Below are 27330 nucleotides of genomic sequence, written 5' to 3' on the forward strand. Positions count from 1 at the left end.
GTGTCAATGAAGACTATGTTTATGCCCAAAGAATGAGGAGGGCTGGGGGTCCCCAACCTAGCAGGTTATAAAATTGCTACTCAGTGCGTATCAATTGGAGCAGACATGAAAAAGATAAGGAATGGATAGCATTAGAGCGGGCTCTAGCCAATTCCATTCATTTAGGTAGTATATGCTGGTCATTACCAGCACAACAGAGCATTGTGCACCACATCCACCTTCACTATAGAGACACTAAAAATATGGGGCCAGTTGCTTAAACTAGATGCAACACTTTCATCAAACCCCTCCCCACTAACGCCAATTATCATAAACCCCATTTTTGATGGCGAGAAGAGTATTAACCTAGGTTCATAACACTCTACACACCTTTATACCCCTTTTATACAGTACTTGATAATGGTAGACTATGCCCGAAGACAGACCTATCAAAACTTAATATACCATACTTTAACCACTGGTTTAAAAACCATCAATTAAACCATATAGTAACCTCACATACGGAAAAAACTAAAATTAGGCAACTTACCACGTTTAAATCTCTGCTACCATTCTAGCATTACCAAAGTCTATATGTCTCTCATAAGAATAACTATGATGTACAGAAGAACTGTAACCAATAAGGGTGCTCCAATAAATAACAAGTGGTAAAAAAAAAAAAACACCAGTGGATATAGTAATAGTGCTGTGAACGTTCAAGGTGATAATATTCTAAATACTATTCAAAACTATAATAAAAAAAAAAAAGGGTTAAAATAATAAAAGATCAATTGAACTTGTGTCAACTAAATATAAATAAGTGGATGATTCATGACTCAATAATGAGTTATAATATGCGTTAAAAAAATTGTAAAATATACAATATGTAAAAAATATATATAAAAAAAATGAACAAAAAAAAGTTTGTGATATGTATACACATATAAGTGAACAGACCACAATCATCCAATGTCAATTCCACACGATAAAGGATCTCAAACAATTCCTCTGTAGTGGTCTCGGTGGTTTAAAAAGGTAACTTAAAGTTGATGTCAAACAGTATGAGGGCCAAAAGACAAATAGAAGGCAGCTCTCTTGTAAGATAGAAGATACAAATGCCAGTTCCTAAAGATAGGAAAGAGGTGCCTAATGGTGTGATATCATGGATGCCCACAGATATAGGCATATGTAGACGTCATACTCACAAGCCCAGGTGCACATCTAGTGCAATAATAGACGGACCGAGGCTTCAGAGACGCTCGGCTGACTCAATCGCTGGTATCAACTTGCACAGGAACATGTCCGACAGTGAATGGTCCCAGGGTAAATCCAATTTTCCAAGAATAAAGCAAGGTTGAGTAAAAGAATGAATTTAATTAAAATCAAATAAGACAGCTGAGCCTGATGAGACAGCTTATGTGCTGAAACGCGTTGAGGTGCTTCCTGTCTGATTTTAATAAAATTCATTATCTTTTACTCAACCTTGCTTTATTCTTGGAAAATTAGATTTACCCTGGGACCATATACTGTCGAGGAACGTGTTCCTGTGCAAGTTGATACCAGTGATTGAGTCAGCCGAGCGACTGAAGCCTCGGTCCGTCTATTATTGCACTAGATGTGCACCTGGGCTTGTGAGTATGACGTCTACATATGCCTATATCTGTGGGCATCTATGATCACACCATTAGGAACTGGCATTTGTATCTCATAAGATATGCATGCAGAGCAAGACTCGCACTCTTACCACGTATATACAGAAATGGGAAAGAGAATTAAAAGACAAATCCCACTGAGAAAGAATGGCTTGCTATTATTTCAAGGATGAACTCTTCATCTGTAAGATTTCGTGAAACCAACATTAAGCTTCTCAGTAGATGGTATTACACGCCCCAAAGGCTCGCTCAGATATATCCTACCACAAATGATAAATGCTGGAGGGGATGTGGCCAAGTGGGTTCAGTGAGACATATGGCGGGAATGCCCCAAAATTGCAGAATGCTAGCAACTCATTAAGGGAAATTAATAAGGTATTACATACCACTATACCCCTAGACCCTCTGAATTGTCTGTTTCACAAAACTTAAATTGACTTGCAAATTAAGATCCATGCTTTTGTAGGTTATGTTAACTTGTGCTAAACAGTTAATACCTAGGCTGTGGGGGAAAAAAAAAAAATTAAGATAACCCCCTCAATAAGAGATTGGTCTGAAAATGTCACTTTAACACTCTTTGCAAAAGTATCAGTACTATCAGCTATAAAAAAAAATTGACTATTCCATAATATTTACATGGGAATATGTGCACTCACAGGACAAATGATAATATTGCTCCAGTTTTATGTAAAATGGTGTAATCATACCTTGTTGTATTTGACTTGTTTAATAAAAATAAAAAAACACATGCTCAGATCATTTCAAATCTCATCATCATATTTGGTTCTAATATCCAAGATAAATACATGCCCCTTTTAATGCTATGCAACTAATCACCTGACTTTAAAACATAATTAAAAATTATGTCTGTGTGGAAATGTAATAAAATCACAACTCTTGCTACCAATGGTATAAAATGTTGCCTTTTTGCAAGAAAGGCTCAATTGCCAACTGTAGCTTATGTAACAAATGCTGCAATATCTAGATTGCGAACCCTAGGAGCAAGGGTTCAGAACTTGTTGTTTCCCTTTGTCTTAGAGCTAATAACCTATCACCCCCTCTGGAAGCACTATTTCTGTGTTTTGATAGTCAGATGCTGGATCACAATTATGATTTTCATAAAAATGCTCGGAACACTGTTTCAAGAGGGTTTTTAATATTTGCATGGTGCTCACTGAACCTTTTGCATATACAACATAGGTACGGTTTGACTTTCAATTCTCTAGTAAATTATGATTTTAAAGTCAAACAATTGAGTGAACTGCCTCACTCATGAGGCTTCCAGTGAAATCCCAAAGCATGATATCAACATGTATTGCAGCATTCCAGTTATCACATTATACTGCCTGCAATTACAAGACATTTTGTTGCTATAGATTAACAGATCAGTCAAATATCCAAAAAAATAAATGTAAACAAACATTTCTCAACGTTGATTAATATTGTATGTGCTAGCAATTTGATTCACTTCGTATCCTTTGAGCAAATAACACTGAACTAGCTGAACACATCAGGTGAGGCAGTAACAAGTGGCAAATATGTGCAGCCACCAAAACAGCAGCTAGATCTCATAGCAAACTCACTGCTGCTCCCGAACCTTCCTAGGATACCAAGAGAAAGCAACTTAACCCCTTTGTGCTGGTACTAGTGTTACCATCAGAACAAAGTAACAAACAATTAGTAAAAATGAAATCATGAGATGGTCGTTTAATCACGTGATTTAAAGACCAGTATTGGATCATGGACTGCCTATGCTGCTAAGCACAACTGAGGAAGATTCTTAATTTATTTAAAGGTAAAAGCTGCATTACGCCATATATGGTAGGACGTTTCATGCTGCCTTAACAGCATTAAGGCCCAGCAGTGTTAGGATCGCATGGGACACTCCAACGGTGTGAAAGTATAAAACAAAAACCCTAGCTGCTTTATGAGTCAGGACTCGTTACCAGGAGTAGATGTGGGCTCCCACTGTCAGTGTTAATTCTTGTTTTACAGTCTAATACTCCCTTTGAACTATGTAGAAGCTAGTATGAAAAGTCACTAGATATAGTAGAATTGAATAGTTAACAAAGAATGTAATAACACATTGAACTTGAAATGAGCAATAGATTTTCCGGCAAAATTTCAATTAACCCAAACTTAAATTCTGCACATGCTCAGTAGGAGCTGGGGGATAGAGAGTATATAATATATATTTTTTTTTATTTAAAAAAAAAAAAAAAAAAAAAAAAAAAAAAAAAAAAAAAAAAAAAAGCACATTTGAGGGATTTTTTTTAATTGGATGCTTTGACTTGTGAAACTAATTTCATGTTAGTGGCCCTTTAAGAAAAGGGCTTTTTGTGTATACCCTATATAAAACCATAAAACAAAAACACACATGTAAGGCAGGTTTAGGTTGTGTGCAGAAGCAAGACAAATAATTCCACACAACTGCAGAGAGTTTAAAACATTTTATTACAAAAAAAGTTATTTTAAAAAATTAAAAAAAAAAAAGACAAACTCAGTAGTCAATAGGAGGCATTTCCAGTGTGATCTCTTCAAGACTGGCAAGGAATGTTGGTACAGTGTCTGTAGTATCTGTGGAATGGGAGGAAAAAAAAATTCTGGTTATGCAATTGATTAACTATACAAGCAGATTAACCCATGTTCTACAATAAGGCATCACAGGAAACTACTGCTAAGTGCACAAAATATATGTAGTATATATAATTCTTACATTTAAGGCTAATAACAGACTGCTAGTTAAGTGTTCTGCACCACTTATAGCCAGAGTGCACTTACCAGATTCCCAAGGCAGAAGAGGCATATCCATTGGAGCAGGTTCTAGGTTTATTAGGGCCTCAAACTTTGCCATCTCTTTCTCATGCACCATAAGAGGAATACCAGCTAAGCAAATGTGACTGAGACTGTGCTCTTCAGGGACCTCAAATCTTTCAAAATCTGTGTAAAGAGACCACAGCTAATAAGTTCCACATAGAACTTCAGATATAATGACCTGAGTTGCCCAAGTTTTGTCAATTTGTTTATACTTGGCCTCAAGTCAGACGGTTACAAGCTGCATAGTTGATCACTTCACAGCTAACTTGTGAGGCACAAATGGACTTACCTGAAGGATTGTATGGGAAAAAGTTTTCAATGTCAGGATAATCTTCTTTAGGAGGCCTAGCAAGGTAAGCTGAGTCAGTAGCCTGCAGTATAGAAGCAGAAATCATAAGCACACACTCAGGCATTTTATTCAAGTCCAACACTCAATGTATTCAAATTTCATCAGATTGAGTAAAATCTGTTAGAGATCTGTGCATCTCCTAAAAGGGCTAATTAAGTAAATAGTTTGCATTAAAAAAAAATGAAGTTGCTAGCAAGTATTTTAAAATAATTTTCCAAAAATAAGCAAAGTTACATAGCTACGCTGTGACCCACCTCCCCTTATCAGTGTTTAGCATCAGAAACACAGGCATTGTATTTCAACCGAGTTCACAGCAGCTTATTTGCTTCTATGTATGCTCAAGCAGATAATGTGTTAAAGTCTTGTGTTCTACCAAAGCAAAGGTTGAGATAGATACAGCCATAAGGAATTGTGTTGTGGGGGGGGGGGGGGGGGGAGTTAGAGCTGTACAATTCAGAAACTTAAAAAGAAAGTGTTAATGGTGAGGCACTGCTGTATAAATTTGCAGGTAAATTAAATCTATTTTGTCTCTATCCCAACTTGTTTTATGTCCCTTTAAAGTGATAGTAAACACCAAAATTTTCTTTTGATTCATATAGAACATTTTAAACAACTTTCCAATTTAATTCTATTAAATTTTCTTCATTCTCTTATCCATTGCTGAAGGGACTGCATTGCACTACTGACAGGAAGCTGAAAATATCCATTTAGCCAATAACAAGAGACAAATGTGTGCAGGATATGTGTGTATTAATTTTTTAACAAGGGATACTAAGAACAAAGCACATTTGAAAATAGAAGTGAATTTAAAAGTATTAAAATGACATGCTCTGAATCATGCCAGTTTAATTTTGATCCCTTTAAATTTGACTTTAAAGCATGATTGTTTACAACAGACCATTTGAGTAGCATGAGCATTTAGCCCAGCTAAACAGCAATAGCCACTAAATGAAAGTTGTAAAAAAAAAAAAAAATTTAAAATAAATTAGACTAAACCTATATAAACCTCACTTGTAAAAAAAAAAAAAAAAGTTTGTCAAGCCCACTCATTGTGAAAGACAAGGCTGTAGAGTTGGAAGCAATTTTTAAATGAGGGGATAATTGGTAATGATTGACCTAAATATATCAAAATTGCCAAAAAAAAAAAATTGTATAGCACTATCTACACAAGTAAAAATAAACAGCTTCCATTTGTTTGCATGGAAATGTTTTGTTTTTTAAACAAAAAGGCAGTTCACACATGCACACAGGAATATCCCATATAACAGCACCCCACAATGTAGTTTGGACGTGCAGTGAGAAAAAAAAAATCCAATTAACTTGTGATGAATAAGTGGCATTGTATTGTACCTTTTTTGCCGCAGGCCCTTTAAGTTTCTTCAAGGCAGTGTGTGTCGTAGCCACTTTCTGAGGTACCACCTGTTTGTTGACATTCCCCAATGCTTTCCTGGAAGCTACAGGTTCAGTTGACTTAAAGACTTTGCCAGGGTATGAAGTCTGACCCTTGCTAGATAAAGGCTTTGCTATATGAAAACAAACACAAGCTCATTGCTGGATCGTTTACAGCATGCAATGCAAGAATATCTACTCTTTCAGGACAGATAATTACCAAAATATTGATCTTTTTTAAATATGTTGCACCTCAAATACTTACTGGACTTTGCAGAATGCTTCACACGATCTTTAGATGATAGGCTAGTGAGGTCTCCATTCTCTTGATCAACATAAATCATTGTTGCCATCTTTATTCTGAAAGATGGAGATTTCTATTAGAAAAAAAAAAAGTGTTCTGCAACAGGAATGGTAACTATCAAATGATAATCAGACTGGTTAATATTGAGAACTTGCCTACTCTTTCGACTAATATGAGCTAAAATTATACATTACATATTTTCTGTGGAAGAAAACTTGCTTCCTTCTGCTCTGACAGTGTCTCTCAACTGAGGGTTATTCGTTAAAAGCAGGACACACTAAACCCAAATTTTGTCTCTCACGATTCAGAAAGCATGCAATTTAAAGCAACTTTCTAGTTTACTCATTATAAATTTCTTTGTTCTTTTGCCATCTTTATTTGATAAAGGAATGTAAGCTAAAGAGCCAGCCCACTTTTGGTTCAGCACCTGGGGATAAATGTAGCAAATCAGCAAGTGCTGCCTGGGTGCTGAACCAAAAATTGGCCTGCTTTTTCAAATAAAGATAGGAGTAAATTAGAAAGTTGCTTAAAATTACATGCTCTATCTGAATCATGAAAGAATAAAAATTGGGTTTAGTATCCCTTTAACGACCAGCGCCGTACCCTGTAAGACGCTGGTCGTTATGCCCTTCAGGACCAGCGACGTACCCTGTACGTTACTGCAGTCCCGGGCTTCTCTCTGCCGCAATCTCACTAGAAATAGCGAGATTTCGCTAGTTCTACATGCCCCACGAGTGGGCGTTTCAGCCCATTGCTGGAGGAGGGCAGGAGTACGTGGCACCACTACACCAAAGGCGATTAAGGGGGAGAGAAAAAAAAAAAAAAAAAAAAAGTGTTCTGTTGTAGTACCTAAGTTTGCAGCAAATAAGTAGAGGAGGGAGGGAAGGGTTAGAGAACCATGGGGGGGATAAGGTAGGTAAGAGGGATACTACCCAGCATATAAAAAAAAAAATTAGGGGTGGGGAAGAGTGCTGTTTGAGAGGAGTCAGGGAGGGATCAGGGGGTGGGATGTGTCAGGTGGGAGGCTGATCTCTACACTAAAGCTAAAATGAACCCTACAAGCTACTCAATTAACCCCTTCAATGCTGGACATAATACAAGTGTGGTGCACAGCAGCATTTAGCGGCTCAACTACCAAAAAAGCAATGCCAAAGCCATATGTCTGCTATTTCTGAACAAATGGGATACCAGAGAAGCATTTACAACAATTTGTGCCATGATTGCACAAGTTATTTGCAAATAATTTCAGTGAGAAAAATAAAACTGAACGATTTTTTTTAATTTTTTTATTTATTGCATTTGGTGGTGAAATGGTGGCATGAAATATACCAAAATGGGCATAGATCAATACTTTAGGTAAGGTTGTTTACACTATATCTATAGTTTTGATAGGTAAATATAAAAAAGGCTCTATTTCGGATTAAATGTAGTGATGGCAAAAAATGCTCGTCTTTTGGGGAAGTGGCCTGAAATGCCTGGTCCTTAAGAGGTTAATACACTTTACCTTTGATTACCTTGTATCCAAGCATCTTCTGACAGGCCCCTGATCATTATAAATAAATTTCTTTGTTCTTTTGCCATCTTTATTTGATAAAGGAATGTAAGCTAAAGAGCCAGCCCACTTTTGGTTCAGCACCTGGGTAGCTGGGGATAAATGTAGCCAATCAGCAAGTGCTGCCTGGGTTCTGAACCAAAAATTGGCCTGCTTTTTCAAATAAAGATACATTTAATACACTTTACCTTTGATTACCTTGTATCCAAGCATCTTCTGACAGGCCCCTGATCACATGACTGACTATTTAAAAGCTATTGAGTTGCATTTAGTACTGTGTTGTGCTAACTCTTAAATAACTTCTCAGGCATCACATTGTTATCTATATGGTCCACATGAACTAGCAGTCTCCTGATGTGAAAAGCAAATACAAAAGCATGCAATTAAGAGGCTGTCAGAGCCTTTTAAACAGGCAGAAATTGAGGTTTAAATGTTATAAAGTATATTAATCTAGCAATGTTGGTTGTGCAAAGCTGGGGAATGGGTAGTAAAGGCGTTATCTTTTTAAACAAAAACAATTTTTTTTTAGACTGTCCCTTTAAAGGGACATGAAACCCAAAATGTATCTTTTGCAATTCAGATAGAATGTTAAAACAACTTTCCAATTTACTTCTATTACCAAATTTGGTTTGTTCTCTTGCAATCCATTGTGGAAGGAGCAGTAATGCACTACTGGGAGTTAGCTGAACACATCAGGTACTCCAATGACAGGCATATATGGGCATCCACCAGTCAGCAGCAAGCTCCCAGTAGTGCTTCACTGTTCCCTAGCCTACAAAGGTATTTTCAACAAAGGAACAAAGTAAATTGGAAAGTGGTTTAAAGTTACATGCACTATCTAAATCATGAACAAAATGTGGGTTCCATATTGCTTTAATTGATCTAAGAGATGAGAATACTTACCCCTCTATGCAGCCCACTTAGAGGGACATAATGGTCAGACAAAAAAAAAAAAAAAATGTATTAGAGCATGTAATTTTAAAACTATCTTCCCTGCATTAAACAGTAAAAAGTGATGCTCAGAACCTGCTGATGGCCCTGTAAGATCCTGCCTGCAGCCCTGCACTACCTTGTCTCCACTGCAAGGTTAGATACCTTGTATGTGGTGGGGCAGCTGAGACCACAATGAGCTCCTCAAGCAACCCCCCCCCCCGATAAACACATGGTCATCACCCACACTAAAGACTGTCATGATTTGTGCTAGAGGTTAAAAGGGACATGAAACAAGATCCTCAATTCAGAGTATTTCATTTTAAGCAATGTTCAGTTTGCTTCATTACCTTGGTATCTTCTGTTGAAGGAGCACCACGCTATGCACTACTGGGAGATAGCTCATCATATCAGGTTGAACCCAGTGACTAAACACATGTATGTGCAGCCACCAGTCAGCACCTAGCTTGAACCCAGTGACAAAACACATGTATGTGCAGCCACCAGTCAGCACCTAGCTTCTAGCAGTGCTGCTCCTGATCATACCTAGGTATGAACTTATATTTAAAAAAAAAAAAAAAAAACTCTAAACCATTAGAGCTTGCAATTCTAAAACTATCAACCACAAACTGTTTAACCCTTACCTGCCCCAAGCAGAAAGGATAGCTCCACATCTGAGTCAAGCAAATAGCACTACGGATTGGATCAGCAGAGTTTTATACGCAAGACTGGCAGGTGTCAAACACAGTAATCTAAGGTTGATAGTCTTAAAGTTACATGTACTAACAGATTAGAGCATTGTTTTATTTTTACTATAGCAGCTATTTCATGATGACTTTACTGTCACTTTAAAATCATGGCAGTAGGATAAAATCATTCCAGGCTGACAACCTATAAATAACCCTGTCAGTTCCAGGTTGTTGCCTGCTAGATCTAGAAGAGACACAAGTTGTGGTAAAAACTGTCTGACTAAACTACCACTTAGAGAACACCTATAGTCTTCAATACACCATATATAATAGACGTAAACATAAAAAAGCTTAACCCACAGATTCATAATTTCGAACTCAACAGAATTTGCTCCGAAATAAAACATCACAACTTTTTCCCCACACAGTTAACGTCTTTCGTCTATAGAAACCAAATAAAGCCTTTGGCCATGAATGCACATGAGTTTAGCTGCCCATCAGTAGCGGTAGAACATGGTTGTGAGTCATCTTCACATGAGACAGCAGTGATATTAGTAACCAGGTTCAGCTGTAACTGATGCCAACGACTAAAACAGACAGAAGTTAAAAGAAGCATTCGACTCGATACGCCCCAAACAACAAAAACCATGTAGTGACCCTCCCAGAGCAGTAAGTTTGCTACTACCTGTAACTGAGCACACACAGGCAATAACTAAACAAGGACATACGCCAGACGACACTTAGTAGCAAGACCACACAGCACCTTACCGTAAACAATCACAAATAACACCTGATAAAAACAGACCCGGGGAGTGCAACCCTTAAATGAAACCCCGCCAGTTGATTGGTTCAAATGTCAGACGGCACCCTGTTGATTGGATTCCTTGTTAGAATTCCTTGTTAGATAGTTCCTATTGGTTAAGACGCGCACGTTGCGTGCATCGCCACGTTTTGCGTAATTAACTGATGAAGTGCTGCGCTCGTTATTAATTATAATATCGTGTGCTGCTGCGATGTTTTAACAGTGTTATCGTATTTTTATTTTTGCAAATAAACAACATCCGCAGCATTACTTGTATAAGTTTATTCAAATCCATTGCTACAACTATAAGATTCAGATAATGCGATAATGAATTTATTTCAAACAATTTTAAGAGACGTTTCAATATACTATTATTAATATACATGTACTCTGGTATCCTTTGTTGAAAAGAATGCCTAGGTTGGCTCAGAAGCAGCAATGTGCCGGGAGCTAGCTAATGATTGACAATACCAATCTCTGGAACACATTCTGGGCATATGGTTATTGTTACAACACAGCATCAAAAGTAGGCAGACAAATAATATGTGAACCCATTTAATAATAACAATTTTCCAGTAGGATCTTATTATCCTATACTATAAAAGGTCAAGTGTGTTTGTCCGAAGCTGTCATGCGCAGTAGAGACAGCACGAGGACAAACACACCTGGCCTTACAATCCCTAAGTCTGCAGTGCGAGCAGAAGTGGGCATGGCGGGGGCGTGGTCGAGCGTGAAGGGGCGTGACTGAGTGTGAAGGGGCGGGGCCAGGCGGCCAGTGAAAGTCCGTGCAGACTGAGAGCTCAAAAGAGGGGAGAGAGGGGGTAGGGAAAAGATAAGAAAGGTGAGAGAGAGATCAAGAGGGGAGAGAGAGATCAAGAGGGGAGATAAAGAGAGCACAAAAGAGGGAGAGAGACAGCAAAAGAGAGGGAGAGGGAGAGCAAAAGAAAGGGGAGAGAGAGATCAAAAGAGAGGGGGGAAGAGAGAGAGGGGGGGGAGAGAGAGGGGGGGAGAGAGAGAGGGGAGAGAGAGAGAGCGCAAAAGAGAGGGGTGAGAGAGAGCACAAAAGAGAGGGGTGAGAGAGAGCGCACAAGAGAGGGGTGAGAGAGAGAGCGCAAAAGAGAGGGGGAGAGAGAGAACAAAAGAGAGGGGGGAAGAGAGAGAGGGGGGGGGAGAGAGAGGGGGGGAGAGAGAGAGGGGAGAGAGAGAGAGCGCAAAAGAGAGGGGTGAGAGAGAGCACAAAAGAGAGGGGTGAGAGAGAGCGCACAAGAGAGGGGTGAGAGAGAGCGCAAAAGAGAGGGGGAGAGAGAGAACAAAAGAGAGGGGTGAGAGAGAGAGCGCAAAAGAGAGGGGTGAGAGAGAGCGCAAAAGAGAGGGGTGAGAAAGAGAGCACAAAAGAGAGGGGGAGAGAGAGCGCAAAAGAGAGGGGGAGAGAGAGCGCAAAAGAGGGGGGAGAGAGAGAGCGCAAAAGAGGGGGGGGGAGAGAGAGTGCAAAAGAGGGGGGAGAGAGAGCGCAAAAGAGAGGGGGAGAGAGAGAGAGCTCAAAAGAGAGGGGGAGAGAGAGAGCTCAAAAGAGAGGCGGAGAGAGAGAGCTCAAAAGAGAGGGGGAGAGAGAGAGCTCAAAAGAGAGGTGGCGAGAGAGAGCTCAAAAGAGAGGGGGAAAGAAAGCGCAAAAGAGGGGGAGAGAGAGCGCAAAAGGGGGGGAGAGAGAGCACAAAAGAGGGGGGAGAGAGAGCGCAAAAGAGAGGGGGAGAGAGCGCAAAAGAGATGGGGGAGAGAGAGAGCAAAAGAGAGGGGGAGGGAGAGAGCGCAAGGGGTGGGACCGCTGTACCCTGGAAAAAATGGCCCGTGTGAACAGGCTTTAGGACTAGTATTTAAATAATACATGATTAAATGGATACTTAAAGGGCCAGTAAACATAGAAAATAATGTTATATAATAATGAATTATATCCTATACTATAAAAAGGTCAAGTGTGTTTGTCCGAAGCTGTCATGCGCAGTAGAGACAGCACGAGGACAAACACACCTGGCCTTACAATCCCTAAGTCTGCAGTGCGAGCAGAAGTGGGCGTGGCCGGGTATGGCGGGGGCGTGGCCGAGCGCAAAGTCTCGTGAAGGGGCGTGGCTGAGCGTGAAGGGGCGGGGCCAGGCGGCCAGTGAAAGTCCGTGCAGACTGAGAGCTCAAAAGAGGGGAGAGAGGGGGTAGGGAAAAGATAAGAAAGGTGAGAGAGAGATCAAGAGGGGAGAGAGCGATCAAGAGGGGAGAGAGAGATCAAGAGGGGAGATAAAGATCAAGAGGGGAGATAAAGAGAGCACAAGAGAAGGAGAGAGACAGCAAAAGAGAGGGGGAGGGAGAGCAAAAGAAAGGGGAGAGAGAGATCAAAAGAGAGGGGGTGAAGAGAGAGAGAGGGGGGGAAGAGAGAGAGAGGGGGGGAAGAGAGAGAGAGGGGGGAGAGAGAGAGGGGGGAGAGAGAGAGAGGGGAGAGATAGATCAAGAGGAGAGAGGGGAGAGATAGATCAAGAAGGGAGAGAGAGATCAAGAGGGGAGATAAAGAGAGCACAAAAGAGGGAGAGAGACAGCAAAAGAGAGGGAGAGCAAAAGAAAGGGGAGAGAGAGATCAAAAGAGAGGGGGGGAAGAGAGAGAGGGGGGGAGAGAGGGGGGGAGAGAGAGAGGGGAGAGAGAGAGCGCAAAAGAGAGGGGTGAGAGAGAGAGCACAAAAGAGAGGGGTGAGAGAGAGAGCGCACAAGAGAGGGGTGAGAGAGAGAGCGCAAAAGAGAGGGGGAGAGAGAGAACAAAAGAGAGGGGTGAGAGAGAGCACAAAAGAGAGCGGTGAGAGAGAGCGCAAAAGAGAGGGTGAGAAAGAGAGCACAAAAGAGAGGGGGAGAGAGAGCGCAAAAGAGAGAGAGAGAGCGCAAAAGAGGGGGGGAGAGAGAGAGCGCAAAAGAGGGGGGGGGGGGAGTGCAAAAGAGGGGGGAGAGAGAGCGCAAAAGAGAGGGGGAGAGAGAGAGAGCTCAAAAGAGAGGGGGAGAGAGAGAGCTCAAAAGAGAGGCGGAGAGAGAGAGCTCAAAAGAGAGGGGGAGAGAGAGAGCTCAAAAGAGAGGTGGCGAGAGAGAGCTCAAAAGAGAGGGGGAAAGAAAGCGCAAAAGAGAGGGGGAGAGAGAGCACAAAAGAGGGGGGAGAGAGAGCGCAAAAGAGAGGGGGAGAGAGCGCAAAAGAGATGGGGGAGAGAGAGAGCAAAAGAGAGGGGGAGAGAGAGAGCAAAAGAGAGGGAGAGGGAGAGAGCACAAGGGGTGGGACCGCTGTACCCTGCAAAAAATGGCCCGTGTGAACAGGCTTTAGGACTAGTATTTAAATAATACATTAAATGGATACTTAAAGGGCCAGTAAACATAGAAAATAATGTTATATAATAATGAATTATATTAGTGCTAGTTTTATAAAACCTAATGTGGTGAGAGCAGGAAGTGACGTCACTGTATGTGGGCGGGGCTTAGGTCCGATTGTCTGTGTCGCAGTTAGTGAAATCAACCTGACTAGATGTATGTTTCTGTGCTCTGTAATAAAATAGAGTTGTACCATCATTGCTGTGTCCTGCATATGTCCTGCATCTCATGACATGGTGTCAAAAGTTCTTGCCTGCGCTTCTGTTCCTGATCGATGACGATGTCAAAGTTTACCCCACCTGAGCCTTTTGACTTCTCTCAGCCTGCAGCTTGGCCCACATGGCGTCAGCGGTTTCAGCGCTATAGGATCTCTTCCAAACTGAACAATGAGAGTGGTGAAGTACAAGTTAATTCTCTTTTATACTCTATGGGGAAGGATATGGAGCCAGTGTTCAATGCTTTTATTTTCCAAGAAGGGGGAGAATTTCAATTTGAAATAGTTATGGATAAACTCAGTGCCCACTTTGTGCCCAAAAGAAATGTGATTCATGAGAGAGCTTGTTTTCACAAACGTAATCAGCGCGTGGGAGAATCTGTGAAGTCATTTGTGCGCAGTCTGTATGAACTAGCTGAATTCTGTGAGTTTGGTGTTGCTAAAGAAGAGCAAATCAGAGACAGAATAGTTATTGGAATTGCAGATGCTGAAGTCTCACTGAAGCTGCAGCTAGAGCCTGATTTAACATTAGATGGGGCTATTAGGATGGCCCGCCAGAGTGAACTGGTGAAAAAGCAAAGTGCTGATCTGAGGTCTGAGAGTATTGTGGATGAAGTGCAACAGTTCAGGAAAACTGCTAGTGAAAGGCACAGTGTGAGTGGTAGATCTAAAATAACGGATAGACCTAGAAGTGGATGGGCGTAACATGCCCGATGCACATGGTGCAACCATGCCCATGATCAGAGTGCTATATGCCTGGCCAGAGATAAAAGATGCAGAAAATGTAACAGAATGGGCCATTTTGAAGTGGTGTGTAAAACTGAATACATTAAGGAGATGCAGGTGGATAGTGATCAAGAGGGTCAGGATGTGTCTTTTGTGGGGTCTGTTGTGGAACGGCCAAGCTCAGAGGAAGATTGGAAGGTTACTTTTACTGTAATGTGAGCCAAAGTTGATTTTAAGATTGACACAGGAGCAGATATTACTGTAATGTCTTTTGTTGCATTTATGAAACTGCCTCGACAGCCCCAGCTGGCGAAGGTTACTACAAATGTCCATAGTCCCGGTGGCCGCATTGATTGTGCGGGGAAATTTCTTGCCAGCTGTGAGTACAAGCAAAGGAAATTCACTATGTGGGTGCATGTGATTCGAGGTCAGTGTGTTAGCATATTATTGAGCAGAAAAGCAGCCTGTGACTTGGGCCTAGTGGCCAGAGTGAATGAGATCTCCGAAGATATGTTTGGCGAATTGGGCCTACTGAATTGCAAGCCAGTCCGTATAGCACTTAAAAGTGACGCAGTCCCATACAGTATTTCTACTCCCCCTAGAATTCCGTTCCCGCTCATGCCTCAAGTGGAGAAGGAGCTTATGCGCATGAAGTCTATGGGGGTTATTGAAGAGGTTGTTGAAGCAACTGATTGGTGTGCCCCCATTGTTCCTGCAAAGAAAAACGGAAAGGTGCGCATCTGTGTGGACCTGAAAAGATTGAATGAGGCAGTGGAGAGAGAGAGATTTGTGCTGCCGACATTAGAAGATATAGCTCCAAAGTTGGCTGGGGCGAAGTTCTTTTCTACATTGGACGCTTCTAGCGGCTTTTGGCAGATCCCCCTAGATCCAAAGTGCCGCAAACTGACTACCTTTATCACACCGGTAGGTCGGGTTTTTTTTTGGTTTTTTTTTGTTTTTTTTAAATATGTTTTTTTATTGAGGGAATAACATTAACAAAACAAGAATCAGTTTGCTCAGACAAACATATGGCACATAATATATGACAAGACAGGTTTCGTGGATATAAACAGATGCTTAATAACATATTTAGGAATAGATCCCTTATCATAACATTCATAGAAAACTCGCAGGTTTGGATATACATAAAATGAAAGAGCAAACCTCAAATCACCCCCTTTTCCCCCAATGGTAGCCGAGGCCACTTTTGGACCTCATTAAGGTAAATGTACTACTCAGAGGGCTTTTGGTTAGTACAGGCCCAATCAAGGCCTACACTTTATATCCTCCTTCTTATAGCCGCTGGGACCGTGGTTAGGTCCAAAAAACTAACAATAAAATTGAAGGAGATGAAAAAAAATTAAGAGTAACAATATAAATGCAAGTACCTTACACTACTTCAGGGAAATAAACTACAGGGACTGTTTCACATTCAAACTTAAACCTTAATAGGTACAAGCGTGTAACTATTCGCATTAAAACAGCTGTCAGGAGGTCAATGAGAGTGAGAATCTAAAAGTTGTAGGTTCAAGAAGGCTTATAATCGAGTAAGAAATATAAAATCTCTAGACCTTTTGCATCACACCAGTAGTTCTATCACATACTTTAGATACATAAGTGAGCTATCCCTTATACTAAAATGAAAGTGATAAAGAGTCTATAGGTATTGAACACAGAGTAACAATCATAGTAAATTCCCGAAGAGCCATTTTTACAATCATACCGGGACACACTCGGACAAGGCTCTACGGACAGGGCAGAGACTATACAACTCTGCCAAATGGGAATGTGGAGGATAAGATGTTTATCCCTTACCATATACATGGGAGAGGGAGGGGAAAAGAGGGAGAGGGGGGGTAAGGAGAGGGAGAGAGGAGGGGGTAAAAAGGAAGGGAGAGGGAAGAAAAGGGGAGGAAGAGAGAGGGGGGGAAGAGAAGGAGAGGGGGAATGAGAGAGAGAGAGGGGGGAAGAGGAAGAGGGGGGGAGGGAGAGGGAAGGGGGAGAAAGAGGGGGGGAAGAGGGGGGGAGAGGGAAAGAGGGGGGCGGATCCAGGGCCGATAATTTACAAAAGGATCCATAATAGAGGCTCTAAGGGAACTGGGTTCAGTGGTTATCTATTCGCGTATTAGAAGTAACTAGTATGATTCTATATACATGGTCTCCCAATTATAGTCTCGAACAACATTTCCAAAACATTTATTCACATTTTTATATTGCATTAGAGAAATAGCTGCTCCTAAAGAGCACAAACAGGAAGTAACCCCTTAAGAGCCATAAGGATCAGAACTCAGTATATAATGACACTTTAAGGGGTCTACATACAAATACATACACACTCAGTTTTCTGGAGGATCACATGAATAGTGAAAATAATTATTCAAAAATTCTCGGTACAGAAATAGCAATGAACTAGCTTAAGCACATACTGTACATACACATATCCAACTTTTTCAAGCCTTCATAAAGTATCATCTTGCATATTGTGGGTAATGATACTAATGTACTGACAGGCAAGTTCATTCAATGTATGCTGGTTGCAACACGGCGTTAAAGACCTAGACCCAAGGCTCAACCTATCCCCTGCTTAAATCTCTTATGTGCAGGAGGGTAACAACATTTCAGATCATGTCTCTGGTGCTGGGGAACACCGCAGGGGAACAGCTGCTCATACTCCTCGGGTAGCAAGTCTAATGTAGGTAACGGACTTGAGGGGTCAGCTGTGTAGTCCAAATAATCGGCGCTAACAAGCGCAGCTGCCCCAACAGTGCACCCCTGCTTCACATACCATAGGGTCGTGGTTTCACCATTGCCATCAAGCAGGTTCGATCTCCCTTGCTGCATGGCTACTGTAGGGGCAATGAATGAGTTCTGTGATGCACAACTCACATTAGATTCCTCCCTTGGCCCAGGTTCACATGAAGACTGCAATGATTGCAAGGAAGGGAACAGCAGATTGTGCTGATGTATGGCCTCCACCACTTCTTCTTCCGTGTCCGACTCCCCCGTTACAGACACTGCGTCACATGATGGAGTAGTACTCAGTTGCGATGCGGCTAAAATCCTGTTTAGGAAGTTCTTCTCAAAGTGAGCCGTTAGCTCACCGAAAATAACAGCCGGATTCTCCATAGTTAGACGAGGTTCAACAGGCTCAGTGCAGCTTAGAATTCGAGAAGTAGGGTAGTGATGTGCCTCAAGGCCCCAAAAAAGCAATGGCCACTATGCGATGTACCTGTGATTCACTAAGAACAGCGATGTCACCACTCCACAAACTCACTTCGATCAGGACTGGTCACCATATGCACTTCTTTTCTTTAATAAAGGTTTATTTTAAATGCACATAAGCACCATTGATATCAGTTATATCATGTTAAACCCAGGAGCTCCTCACACACACGTCTAGTTCCCCGGTAGGTCGGTTTTGCTTCTGCAGACTCCCCTTTGGGATATCCTCTGCTCCTGAAATCTTTCAAAGGGAAATGAGTTCTCTCCTAAGTGACCACATGGGCACGGCAGTCGTCATGGACGACATTCTAGTGTATGGGTCTACAGTGGAGGAGCATGATCAGCGTTTAAGTTGTGTGCTGCAGGCTATCAAAGAGTCTGGGCTGAAGTTAAATAAAGAAAAATGTCATTTTAGGAAAACTAAATTATGTTACTTTGGGCATATTATCAATGGGGATGGCATCAAACCAGACCCTGAGAAAATTTGTGCTATTGAATAGATGAAAAATCCTTCTGATGTACATGAGCTAAGACAAATATTGGGCCTTGTAAATTATGTGGGCAAGTTTCTGCCAGATTTATCCACAGTTCTACACCCTATCACAGAGTTGCTAAAGAAAGACGTTGCCTGGGTCTGGGGACCTTCACAAGAAAAATCCTTTATGCAGGCCAAGTCCCTGCTGGGGTCTGCCCCAGTACTGGGGTTCTACGACCCGTCCAAAAAGACTGTGGTTAGTGCTGATGCAAGCATTTATGGGTTGGGGGCTGCTCTCCTGCAGTTAAATGAAAATAAACTACAGCCCATCGCTTACTGTTCCCGCACACTGACGGCTGCTGAGTCAAAATACGCTCAAATTGAGAGAGAGTGCCTGGCTGCGGTTTGGGCCTGTGAGTGCTTCCAGCGTTACCTTGTAGGTTTGGAGAAAGTTAGTCTAGAGACTGACCATAAACCACTTGTCCCTCTAATCAACTCCTACGATATCGACAAAACACCCTTAAGATGCCAGAGACTTTTAATGAGACTACTCGGGTTCAATGTTCAGGCAGTGCATGTGCCGGGGAAGCAACTGGTGGTGGCAGATACACTATCCAGGCTCCCGCTGGCTGCTGCTGAAGAGTCTTCAACCAAATCGGACGTGAAAGTGTATGTTGATTCAGTTCTGGCCTTAAAGTCCATTTCTTCAAGGAAACTGGAAGAAATAAAGAAAGAGACATATTTGGACACAGATCTGCAAGAGGTTATAAGGTACATAAAAGAAGGCTGGCCCGAGAGCCGGGCAGCCTGGATGTCTTTAAGTTCTTACCAGTCAGAGAGGTCACAGCTCACGGAGCTGGAGGGGTTGGTGCTGTTCCAAGACCGCATCGTTATTCCTGTCAGCATGAGGAAGGAGATGTTAAACAGGATTCACGATGGCCAGCTAGGCATTACAAAGTGCAGAGAGAGGGCAGCTACAGCTGTGTGGTGGCCTGGGATCAGCTCCGACATTGAACGCTGGCCTACTCAGAGAAGGGAGCCCTTGATTTCTACTCCGCTGCCTGCAGGGCCGTGGCAGAAAATAGCTGCTGATTTGTGTGAACTGCACGGGAAAAAGTTCCTTGTTGTGATCGACTACTATTCCAGGTATTTGGAAATTGCACCTTTGAATGATATCACAAGTCAAGCTGTTATCATTCGTCTGAAGAGCTTTTTCGCCCGGTGGGGCATTCCAATGGAGCTGGTGAGTGATAATGGCATGCAGTTCGCTTCTACAGAGTTCAGTGCTTTCAGCAGGGAATATTACTTTGTACATTCCACGTCAAGTCCACATTACCCGCAGGCCAACGGAATGGCTGAAAGGGCAGTTCAAACAACAAAGTTCATTTTAAAGCAATCTGAGCCGTACCTAGCCCTCTTGTCCTATAGGGCGACGCCCATCCAAGCTACCGGATTTAGCACGGCACAGCTGAAGCTAGGACGCCAGATTCGAACCACCTTACCCTCAGTGGGTGTCTTCAAGCCGACTGGCTTTATTCCTCGGGACGAAGTCCTTAGGAGGGATGAAGAGGCCAAAAAGGGCTATCGTTTCTTCTACGACAGGAGACATTCTGTCAGGCCCTTACAGGAACTAAATGCGGGGCAAAGTGTCAGAATTAAACTGGATGATGAGAAGAAATGGAAGACGCCTGCTACGGTAATTGGACGCTCTCCAGAACCAAGGTCTTATGTAGTCCTTACTGATGGAGGGACGGTTACACGCCGTAACCAAAAACATCTTCAGCCTGTACCTGAGAGTTTGGAACTGGATGCCTCAGTACCACCGCCGGTGGGATCCCCTGTCCTAAAAGGGGTGCCTTCCCCTCAGCAAGATCACAGGTGGGATATGTCTTTGCCTCCAGCGGACTCTCATTCACCTTCTTCTGTATCAGAGGACAGTTCATGCAAAGTTACATCAAGCGGAAGAGTGGTGAAACTTCCGGCCCGATATCGGGACTAACTTTAGCTAGAGCAGTGACCGGAAGTATGGGCAGAATAATCCCATGGTCACTGTGGACTAGGGTAGTCTACCCCGATGTTCAAGTCAGGATATAATTTATGTTGTTTATTTTTCCTGTAACCTATTTGTTATATACTGTTCAAAAATGTTGTTGTATACTCTGTTTGTATACCATGTTATTTGTTATATTCAAATGTATGCTTCGCCCTTTGAAAAGGGGGAAGATGTGATGAGAGCAGGAAGTGACGTCACTGTTTGTGGGCGGGGCTTAGGTCCGGTTGTCTGTGTCGCAGTTAGTTAGTGAAATCAACCTGACTAGATGTATGTTTCTGTGCTCTGTAATAAAATAGAGTTGTACCATCATTGCTGTGTCCTGTATATGTCCTGCATCTCATGACACCTAATATTGCTTAACTTTTATTAAAAAACAGTGTTTTCCAGACCCGCTCTCTGTGCTCCTACTGAGCGGGTCTGTTTTTTACACTGAGCGCATCTGGCCAGCTGTCTAGTCACAGCCCGGCCCGATCGCGCCATTACACTCAGTGCAGCTCGCTCCTGCTCTGTCTGACAGCGGGAGCGAGCTGTGACTAGACAGCTGGCCAGATGCGCTCAGTGTAAAAAACAGACCCGCTCAGTAGAGCACAGAGAGCGGGTCTGGAAAACACTGTTTTTTAATAAAAGTTCACAGGGAATATTAGGTTTTATAAAACTAGCACTAATATAATGTTATATAATTCTGCACTATGTGCAGAATTATATAACATTATTTTCTATGTTTACTGGCCCTTTAAGTCAAAATTAAACTTTCATGATTCAGATAGAGCATGTAAATTTTAAACCATTTTCCAATTTACTCCCATTAGCAAAATGTGCAGTCTTTTATATTTACACTTTTTAAGTCTCCAACTCCTACTGAGCATGTGCAAGAACTCACAGAATATACGCATTTGTGATTGGCTGATGGCTGTCACATGATACAGGAGTGAAAATAGACATAACTTTTAAATTTGTAAGAAAAAAAAATCTACTCATTTGAAGTTCAGACTAAGTACTATTGCATTGTCTTTTTATCGTGCATTTGCTGATTATGTAAATCTACTGTATTTACTGGTCCTTTTACTGTCTCACACGGACGTGCCCCAGCTCAGCGACAGGCATCCAAATCGCCTGGAGGGGACATATTCAGGGACAAAAAAAATCAGGGACATACAACAAAACTCAGGCACTGTCCCTGGAAATCAGCTCTAGAGCTGACTTTAACTATGTGTTTAACCTATTTGCATAGGTTTAAACAGAGAGTGTTTTATGATTGCAATGTTCTTGTATATAACACATTAGATGATTGTTTTTTATTACTCTTAGATCTCTTTAAACCACATTGTATTTTTATATCGTCATCCCATACCTCCCAACATTTCAGGTTGCAGAACTTGAGGCATAACATGGAATTAAAGTAGCATTCATTTGGGTTTTTGATTGACTACAATCATGACCACTGATTAATTTATTTAGACTGTGTGCAGTTTATAGACTGTGGACTAAGAAGTGCTTTGAATGCGTAATTTGCTGTGAAAAGTAAACTCTCTCTCTCATATACAAAACAATGTTTGCAGTATAGCTTCATTATTTATTTTGCCCCCTTTTGTGAGTTTTCCAGTTCTGAGAAAAGTGTTCTCTGCAGAATTCACTAGCATAATTTCACCATACATCTGTCCTCAATTGGCCTCAGCAGAGATGATAAGTCAAGTAACTGGAAAACATTGACAAGTCTTATCTACTTTAGTAGCACGTTCGGATTGGATGAAGCAACTGGTGGTGGTGGGGGGGGGGTGCTTTGACCAAAAAAAACAGTGTTAGTGCATTTAGAATTTTACACTCAACTAGTCTGTTATTGCAAGACTGCAGTACAATCCTGGAGTCAAGCTTAGCAAGGGATTGTGGTAATTCAAGTAAGGATGGTGGGAAGCAAGACTGAGAGCAACCATTTTTGGTTGCTAAGAAAACAAACACATCATCCTCACTCCCAGGTTTTTGCCACCTAGGTTGAATTTATAAATTTAGTGTCAGATAAGGTAGGCAGTAGTTAGAATTTAAAGTGATGGTAAATATGCCATACCTGCAAATAACCAGTCAAATATTTGTTAACTTTCATTCATAAAGTCAGTGTTTTACTGCCTAAAAGTTAATAATAAAAAAGGCGACTAAAATCTACACATATGGTATGATTAAGTGCTTCACAATGCTAAAAATATTTACCTAATGTTTATATTGGAATATAGAACATAAATAATGGATTCTAATATAGAGTGATGTTTGGCTCTTTAAAGGTTTTAAAAAAATCCAAGTTGGCAGTGTGAACCAGAGACAGAGAATAATAATTTTCTCCACTTCAAGTTCTGGCTTTTCTCTTATCTCTAAATAGTACTCTAAATCACAGTGTCTAATATAGGTATAGAGAAACCCTGAATGAAAAACATTGAAGAAAGGGTTTTGTGACCCCCATGGAGGATGGAGGCCAAGTGGAGGAGTCATCTTGAGGCCAATGGGTTGGGCTTCAGGAGGGTAAGTAGAGGAGGAGAGCGGAAGTGAAGAGCAGTTGCAGGACAAGAACGTGCGAGGTGAAGCTCCCGCCCCCCCCCCCCCCCTTTTTCTATGTGGCTTGATTTGTATGTCGCAGCTTAGGGGTGGCGGGGTCGCTTGCCTATTTTGGTGGCTTTGATCAGAGTGGGATTGTTGGTACCTCCTGTTTGATTGGCAGGGGAGAATTTTGGGCAATGGGGCATGCCTTTCTCAGTAGTAAGGAGGGGCATTTTTTGTTGCTGGGCACGTACCCTAGGGTTTTATTATATGTTTAACTGTTTCTTTGGTAATGTTGTGGCTATATTATTTATTGTGTTCAATAAAGCAAGCTGCAGCCTTATAACCCATGTTCTTGTGTCATGCATTTATTTATGAGGAACGCAGTGCCTAGTATGAGGGTCACATAAAAATCCGGCTTATAATAGGTTCCTTCCTTAGGACTGAAAATGAAAGAAATGCACCCTATGGGCAAACTGATTTTCACACAAAAAAGAAAGCAGGAAACACTTTTGCACAAGCTTACCAAATAAAAGTTCATAAATGTATTGTCTCATGAGCCCAAAAGCTGTTATTTCACCACTTTGGAGCAAAATATCTAAAAAAAAGAAATATGGAATTCCACTCAGACCTGTGTTCTTTTTAAATTTCAAGCAAAAGAATGTAGTTCTGTGGGTTGTAGGTGTAAATACTGTGGCCTAGATTTAGAGTTTTGTCGGTAAGGACCTGCGTAGCTAACGCCGGCTTTTTTCTGGCCGCACCATAAAAATAACTCTGGTATTGAGAGTCCACATAAAGGCTGCGTTAGGCTCCAAAAAAGGAGTGTAGAGCATGTTTAACGCAGCTTCAACTCTCGATACCAGAGTTGCTTACGCAAGCGGCCAGCCTCAAAAACGTGCTCGTGCACGATTCCCCCATAGAAAACAATGGGGCTGTTTGAGCTGAAAAAAAACCTAACACCTGCAAAAAAGCCGCAACGCAGCCCCATTGTTTGCTATGCGGAAACACTTCCTACGTCTGCACCTAACACTCTAACATGTACCCCGAGTCTAAACATCCCTAACCTTACACTTATTAACCCCTATTCTGCCTCCCCCGCTATCGCTGACCCCTGCATATTATTATTAACCCCTAATCTGCCGCTCCATAAACCGCCGCTACTTACATTATCCTTATGTACCCCTAATCTGCTGCCCTAACATCGCCGACCCCTATATTATATTTATTAACCCCTAATCTGCCCCCACAACGTTGCCGCCAGCTACCTACACTTATTAACCCCTAATCTGCCGACCGCAAAGCGCCGCCACCTACGTTATCCTTATGTACCCCTAATCTGCTGCCCCTAACACCGCCGACCCCTATATTATATTTATTAACCCCTAATCTGCCCCCCACAACGTCGCCTCCACCTGCCTACACTTATTAACCCCTAATCTGCCGAGCGGACCTGAGCGCTACTATAATAAAGTTATTAACCCCTAATCCGCCTCACTAACCCTATAATAAATAGTATTAACCCCTAATCTGCCCTCCCTAACATCGCCGACACCTAACTTCAATTATTAACCCCTAATCTGCCGACCGGAGCTCACCGCTATTCTAATAAATGTATTAACCCCTAAAGCTAAGTCTAACCCTAACACTAACACCCCCCTAAATTAAATATAATTTTAATCTAACGAAATTAATTAACTCTTATTAAATAAATTATTCCTATTTAAAGCTAAATACTTACCTGTAAAATAAATCCTAATATAGCTACAATATAAATTATAATTACATTGTAGCTATTTTAGGATTAATATTTATTTTACAGGCAACTTTGTAATTATTTTAACCAGGTACAATAGCTATTAAATAGTTAAGAACTATTTAATAGTTACCTAGTTAAAATAATTACAAAATTACCTGTAAAATAAATCCTAACCTAAGTTACAATTAAACCTAACACTACACTATCATTAAATTAATTAAATAAAATACCTACAATTACCTACAATTAAACCTAACACTACACTATCAATACATTAATTAAATACAATATCTACAAATAACTACAATGAAATAAACTAACTAAAGTACAAAAAATAAAAAAGAACTAAGTTACAAAAAATAAAAAAATATCTACAAACATAAGAAAAATATTACAACAATTTTAAACTAATTACACCTACTCTAAGCCCCCTAATAAAACAACAAAGCCCCCCAAAATAAAAAATGCCCTACCCTATTCTAAATTACTAAAGTTAAAAGCTCTTTTACCTTACCAGCCCTGAACAGGGCCCTTTGCGGGGCATGCCCCAAGAAGTTCAGCTCTTTTGCCTGTAAAAAAAACATACAATACCCCCCCCCCCCAACATTACAACCCACCACCCACATACCCCTAATCTAACCCAAACCCCCCTTAAATAAACCTAACACTAAGCCCCTGAAGATCTTCCTACCATACCAGGTTCACCGATCCGTCCTGAAGAGCTCCTCCGATGTCCTGATCCAAGCCCAAGCGGGGGGCTGAAGATGTCCATGATCCGGTAGAAGTTGAAGTCTTCATCCAGGCGGCATCTTCTATCGACATCCATCTGGAGCGGAGCGGCAGCATCCTGAAGACCTCCGACGCGGAACATCCATCCTGGCCAACGACTGAACGACGAATGACGGTTCCTTTAAATTACGTCATCCAAGATGGCGTCCCTCGAATTCCGATTGGCTGATAGGATTCTATCAGCCAATCGGAATTAAGGTAGAAATATTCTGATTGGCTGATGGAATCAGCCAATCAGAATCAAGTTCAATCCGATTGGCTGATCCAATCAGCCAATCAGATTGAGCTCGCATTCTTTTGGCTGTTCCGATCAGCCAATAGAATGCGAGCTAAATCTGATTGGCTGATTCCATCAGCCAATCAGAATATTCCTACCTTAATTCCGATTGGCTGATAGCCAATCAGCCAATCGGAATTCGAGGGACGCCATCTTGGATGACGTCATTTAAAGGAACCGTCATTCGTCGTTCAGTCGTCGGCCAGGATGGATGTTCTGCGTTGGAGGTCTTCAGGATGCTGCCGCTCCACTCCAGATGGATGTCGATAGAAGATGCCGCCTGGATGAAGACTTCAATCGGATGGAAGACCTCTTCTGCCCCGCTTGGATGAAGACTTCAAACGGATGGAAGACCTCTTCTGCCCTGCTTGGATGAAGACTTCTACAGGATCATGGACATCTTCAGCCCCCCGCTTGGGCTTGGATCAGGACATCGGAGGAGCTCTTCAGGACGGATCGGTGAACCTGGTATGGTGAAGATAAGGTAGGAAGATCTTCAGGGGCTTAGTGTTAGGTTTATTTAAGGGGGGTTTGGGTTAGATTAGGGGTATGTGGGTGGTGGGTTGTAATGTTGGGGGGGGGTATTGTATGTTTTTTTTACAGGCAAAAGAGCTGAACTTCTTGGGGCATGCCCCGCAAAGGGCCCTGTTCAGGGCTGGTAAGGTAAAAGAGCTTTTAACTTTAGTAATTTAGAATAGGGTAGGGCATTTTTTATTTTGGGGGGCTTTGTTGTTTTATTAGGGGGCTTAGAGTAGGTGTAATTAGTTTAAAATTGTTGTAATATTTTTCTTATGTTTGTAGATATTTTTTTATTTTTTGTAACTTAGTTCTTTTTTATTTTTTGTACTTTAGTTAGTTTATTTCATTGTAGTTATTTGTAGATATTGTATTTAATTAATGTATTGATAGTGTAGTGTTAGGTTTAATTGTAGGTAATTGTAGGTATTTTATTTAATTAATTTAATGATAGTGTAGTGTTAGGTTTAATTGTAACTTAGGTTAGGATTTATTTTACAGGTAATTTTGTAATTATTTTAACTAGGTAACTATTAAATAGTTCTTAACTATTTAATAGCTATTGTACCTGGTTAAAATAATTACAAAGTTGCCTGTAAAATAAATATTAATCCTAAAATAGCTACAATGTAATTATAATTTATATTGTAGCTATATTAGGATTTATTTTACAGGTAAGTATTTAGCTTTAAATAGGAATAATTTATTTAATAAGAGTTAATTAATTTCGTTAGATTAAAATTATATTTAACTTAGGGGGGTGTTAGGGTTAGACTTAGCTTTAGGGGTTAATACATTTATTAGAATAGCGGTGAGCTCCGGTCGGCAGATTAGGGGTTAATAATTGAAGTTAGGTGTCGGCGATGTTAGGGAGGGCAGATTAGGGGTTAATACTATTTATTATAGGGTTAGTGAGGCGGATTAGGGGTTAA

General features: G+C 41.3%; 1 protein-coding gene across 1 annotated transcript; it reads right to left on the reverse strand.

The window, feature by feature from the left end:
• Nucleotides 1-4066: 4066 nt before the first annotated feature.
• On the reverse strand, nt 4067-10465 carry LOC128663970 (securin). The gene is made up of 7 exons (XM_053718589.1): nt 10430-10465; nt 8946-8961; nt 6452-6563; nt 6148-6320; nt 4738-4819; nt 4413-4571; nt 4067-4208 (listed from the first exon to the last, which is right to left on the reverse strand). The coding sequence occupies exons 3-7, from the start codon at nt 6537-6539 to the stop codon at nt 4132-4134; spliced, it is 579 nt and encodes a 192-aa protein (XP_053574564.1). The 5' UTR covers nt 6540-6563; nt 8946-8961; nt 10430-10465; the 3' UTR covers nt 4067-4131.
• Between the last annotated feature and the right edge of the window lie 16865 nt (nt 10466-27330).

The sequence above is a fragment of the Bombina bombina genome, chromosome 6, assembly GCF_027579735.1.
Source record: "Bombina bombina isolate aBomBom1 chromosome 6, aBomBom1.pri, whole genome shotgun sequence".
NCBI classification, from domain to species: Eukaryota; Metazoa; Chordata; class Amphibia; order Anura; family Bombinatoridae; genus Bombina; species Bombina bombina.

What these genes read in the sequence shown, in the direction of transcription:
- LOC128663970 (XM_053718589.1), bottom strand. Translation starts at nt 6,539, where the DNA reads ATGGCAACAATGATTTATGTTGATCAAGAGAATGGAGACCTCACTAGC. An exon ending in AAGGGCCTGCGGCAAAAAAG is followed by an intron (nt 4,820 to 6,147) that starts GTACAATACAAT and finishes TCTATACTGCAG; the next exon opens with GCTACTGACTCAGCTTACCT. An exon ending in TCTTCTGCCTTGGGAATCTG is followed by an intron (nt 4,209 to 4,412) that starts GTAAGTGCACTC and finishes CCCATTCCACAG; the next exon opens with ATACTACAGACACTGTACCA.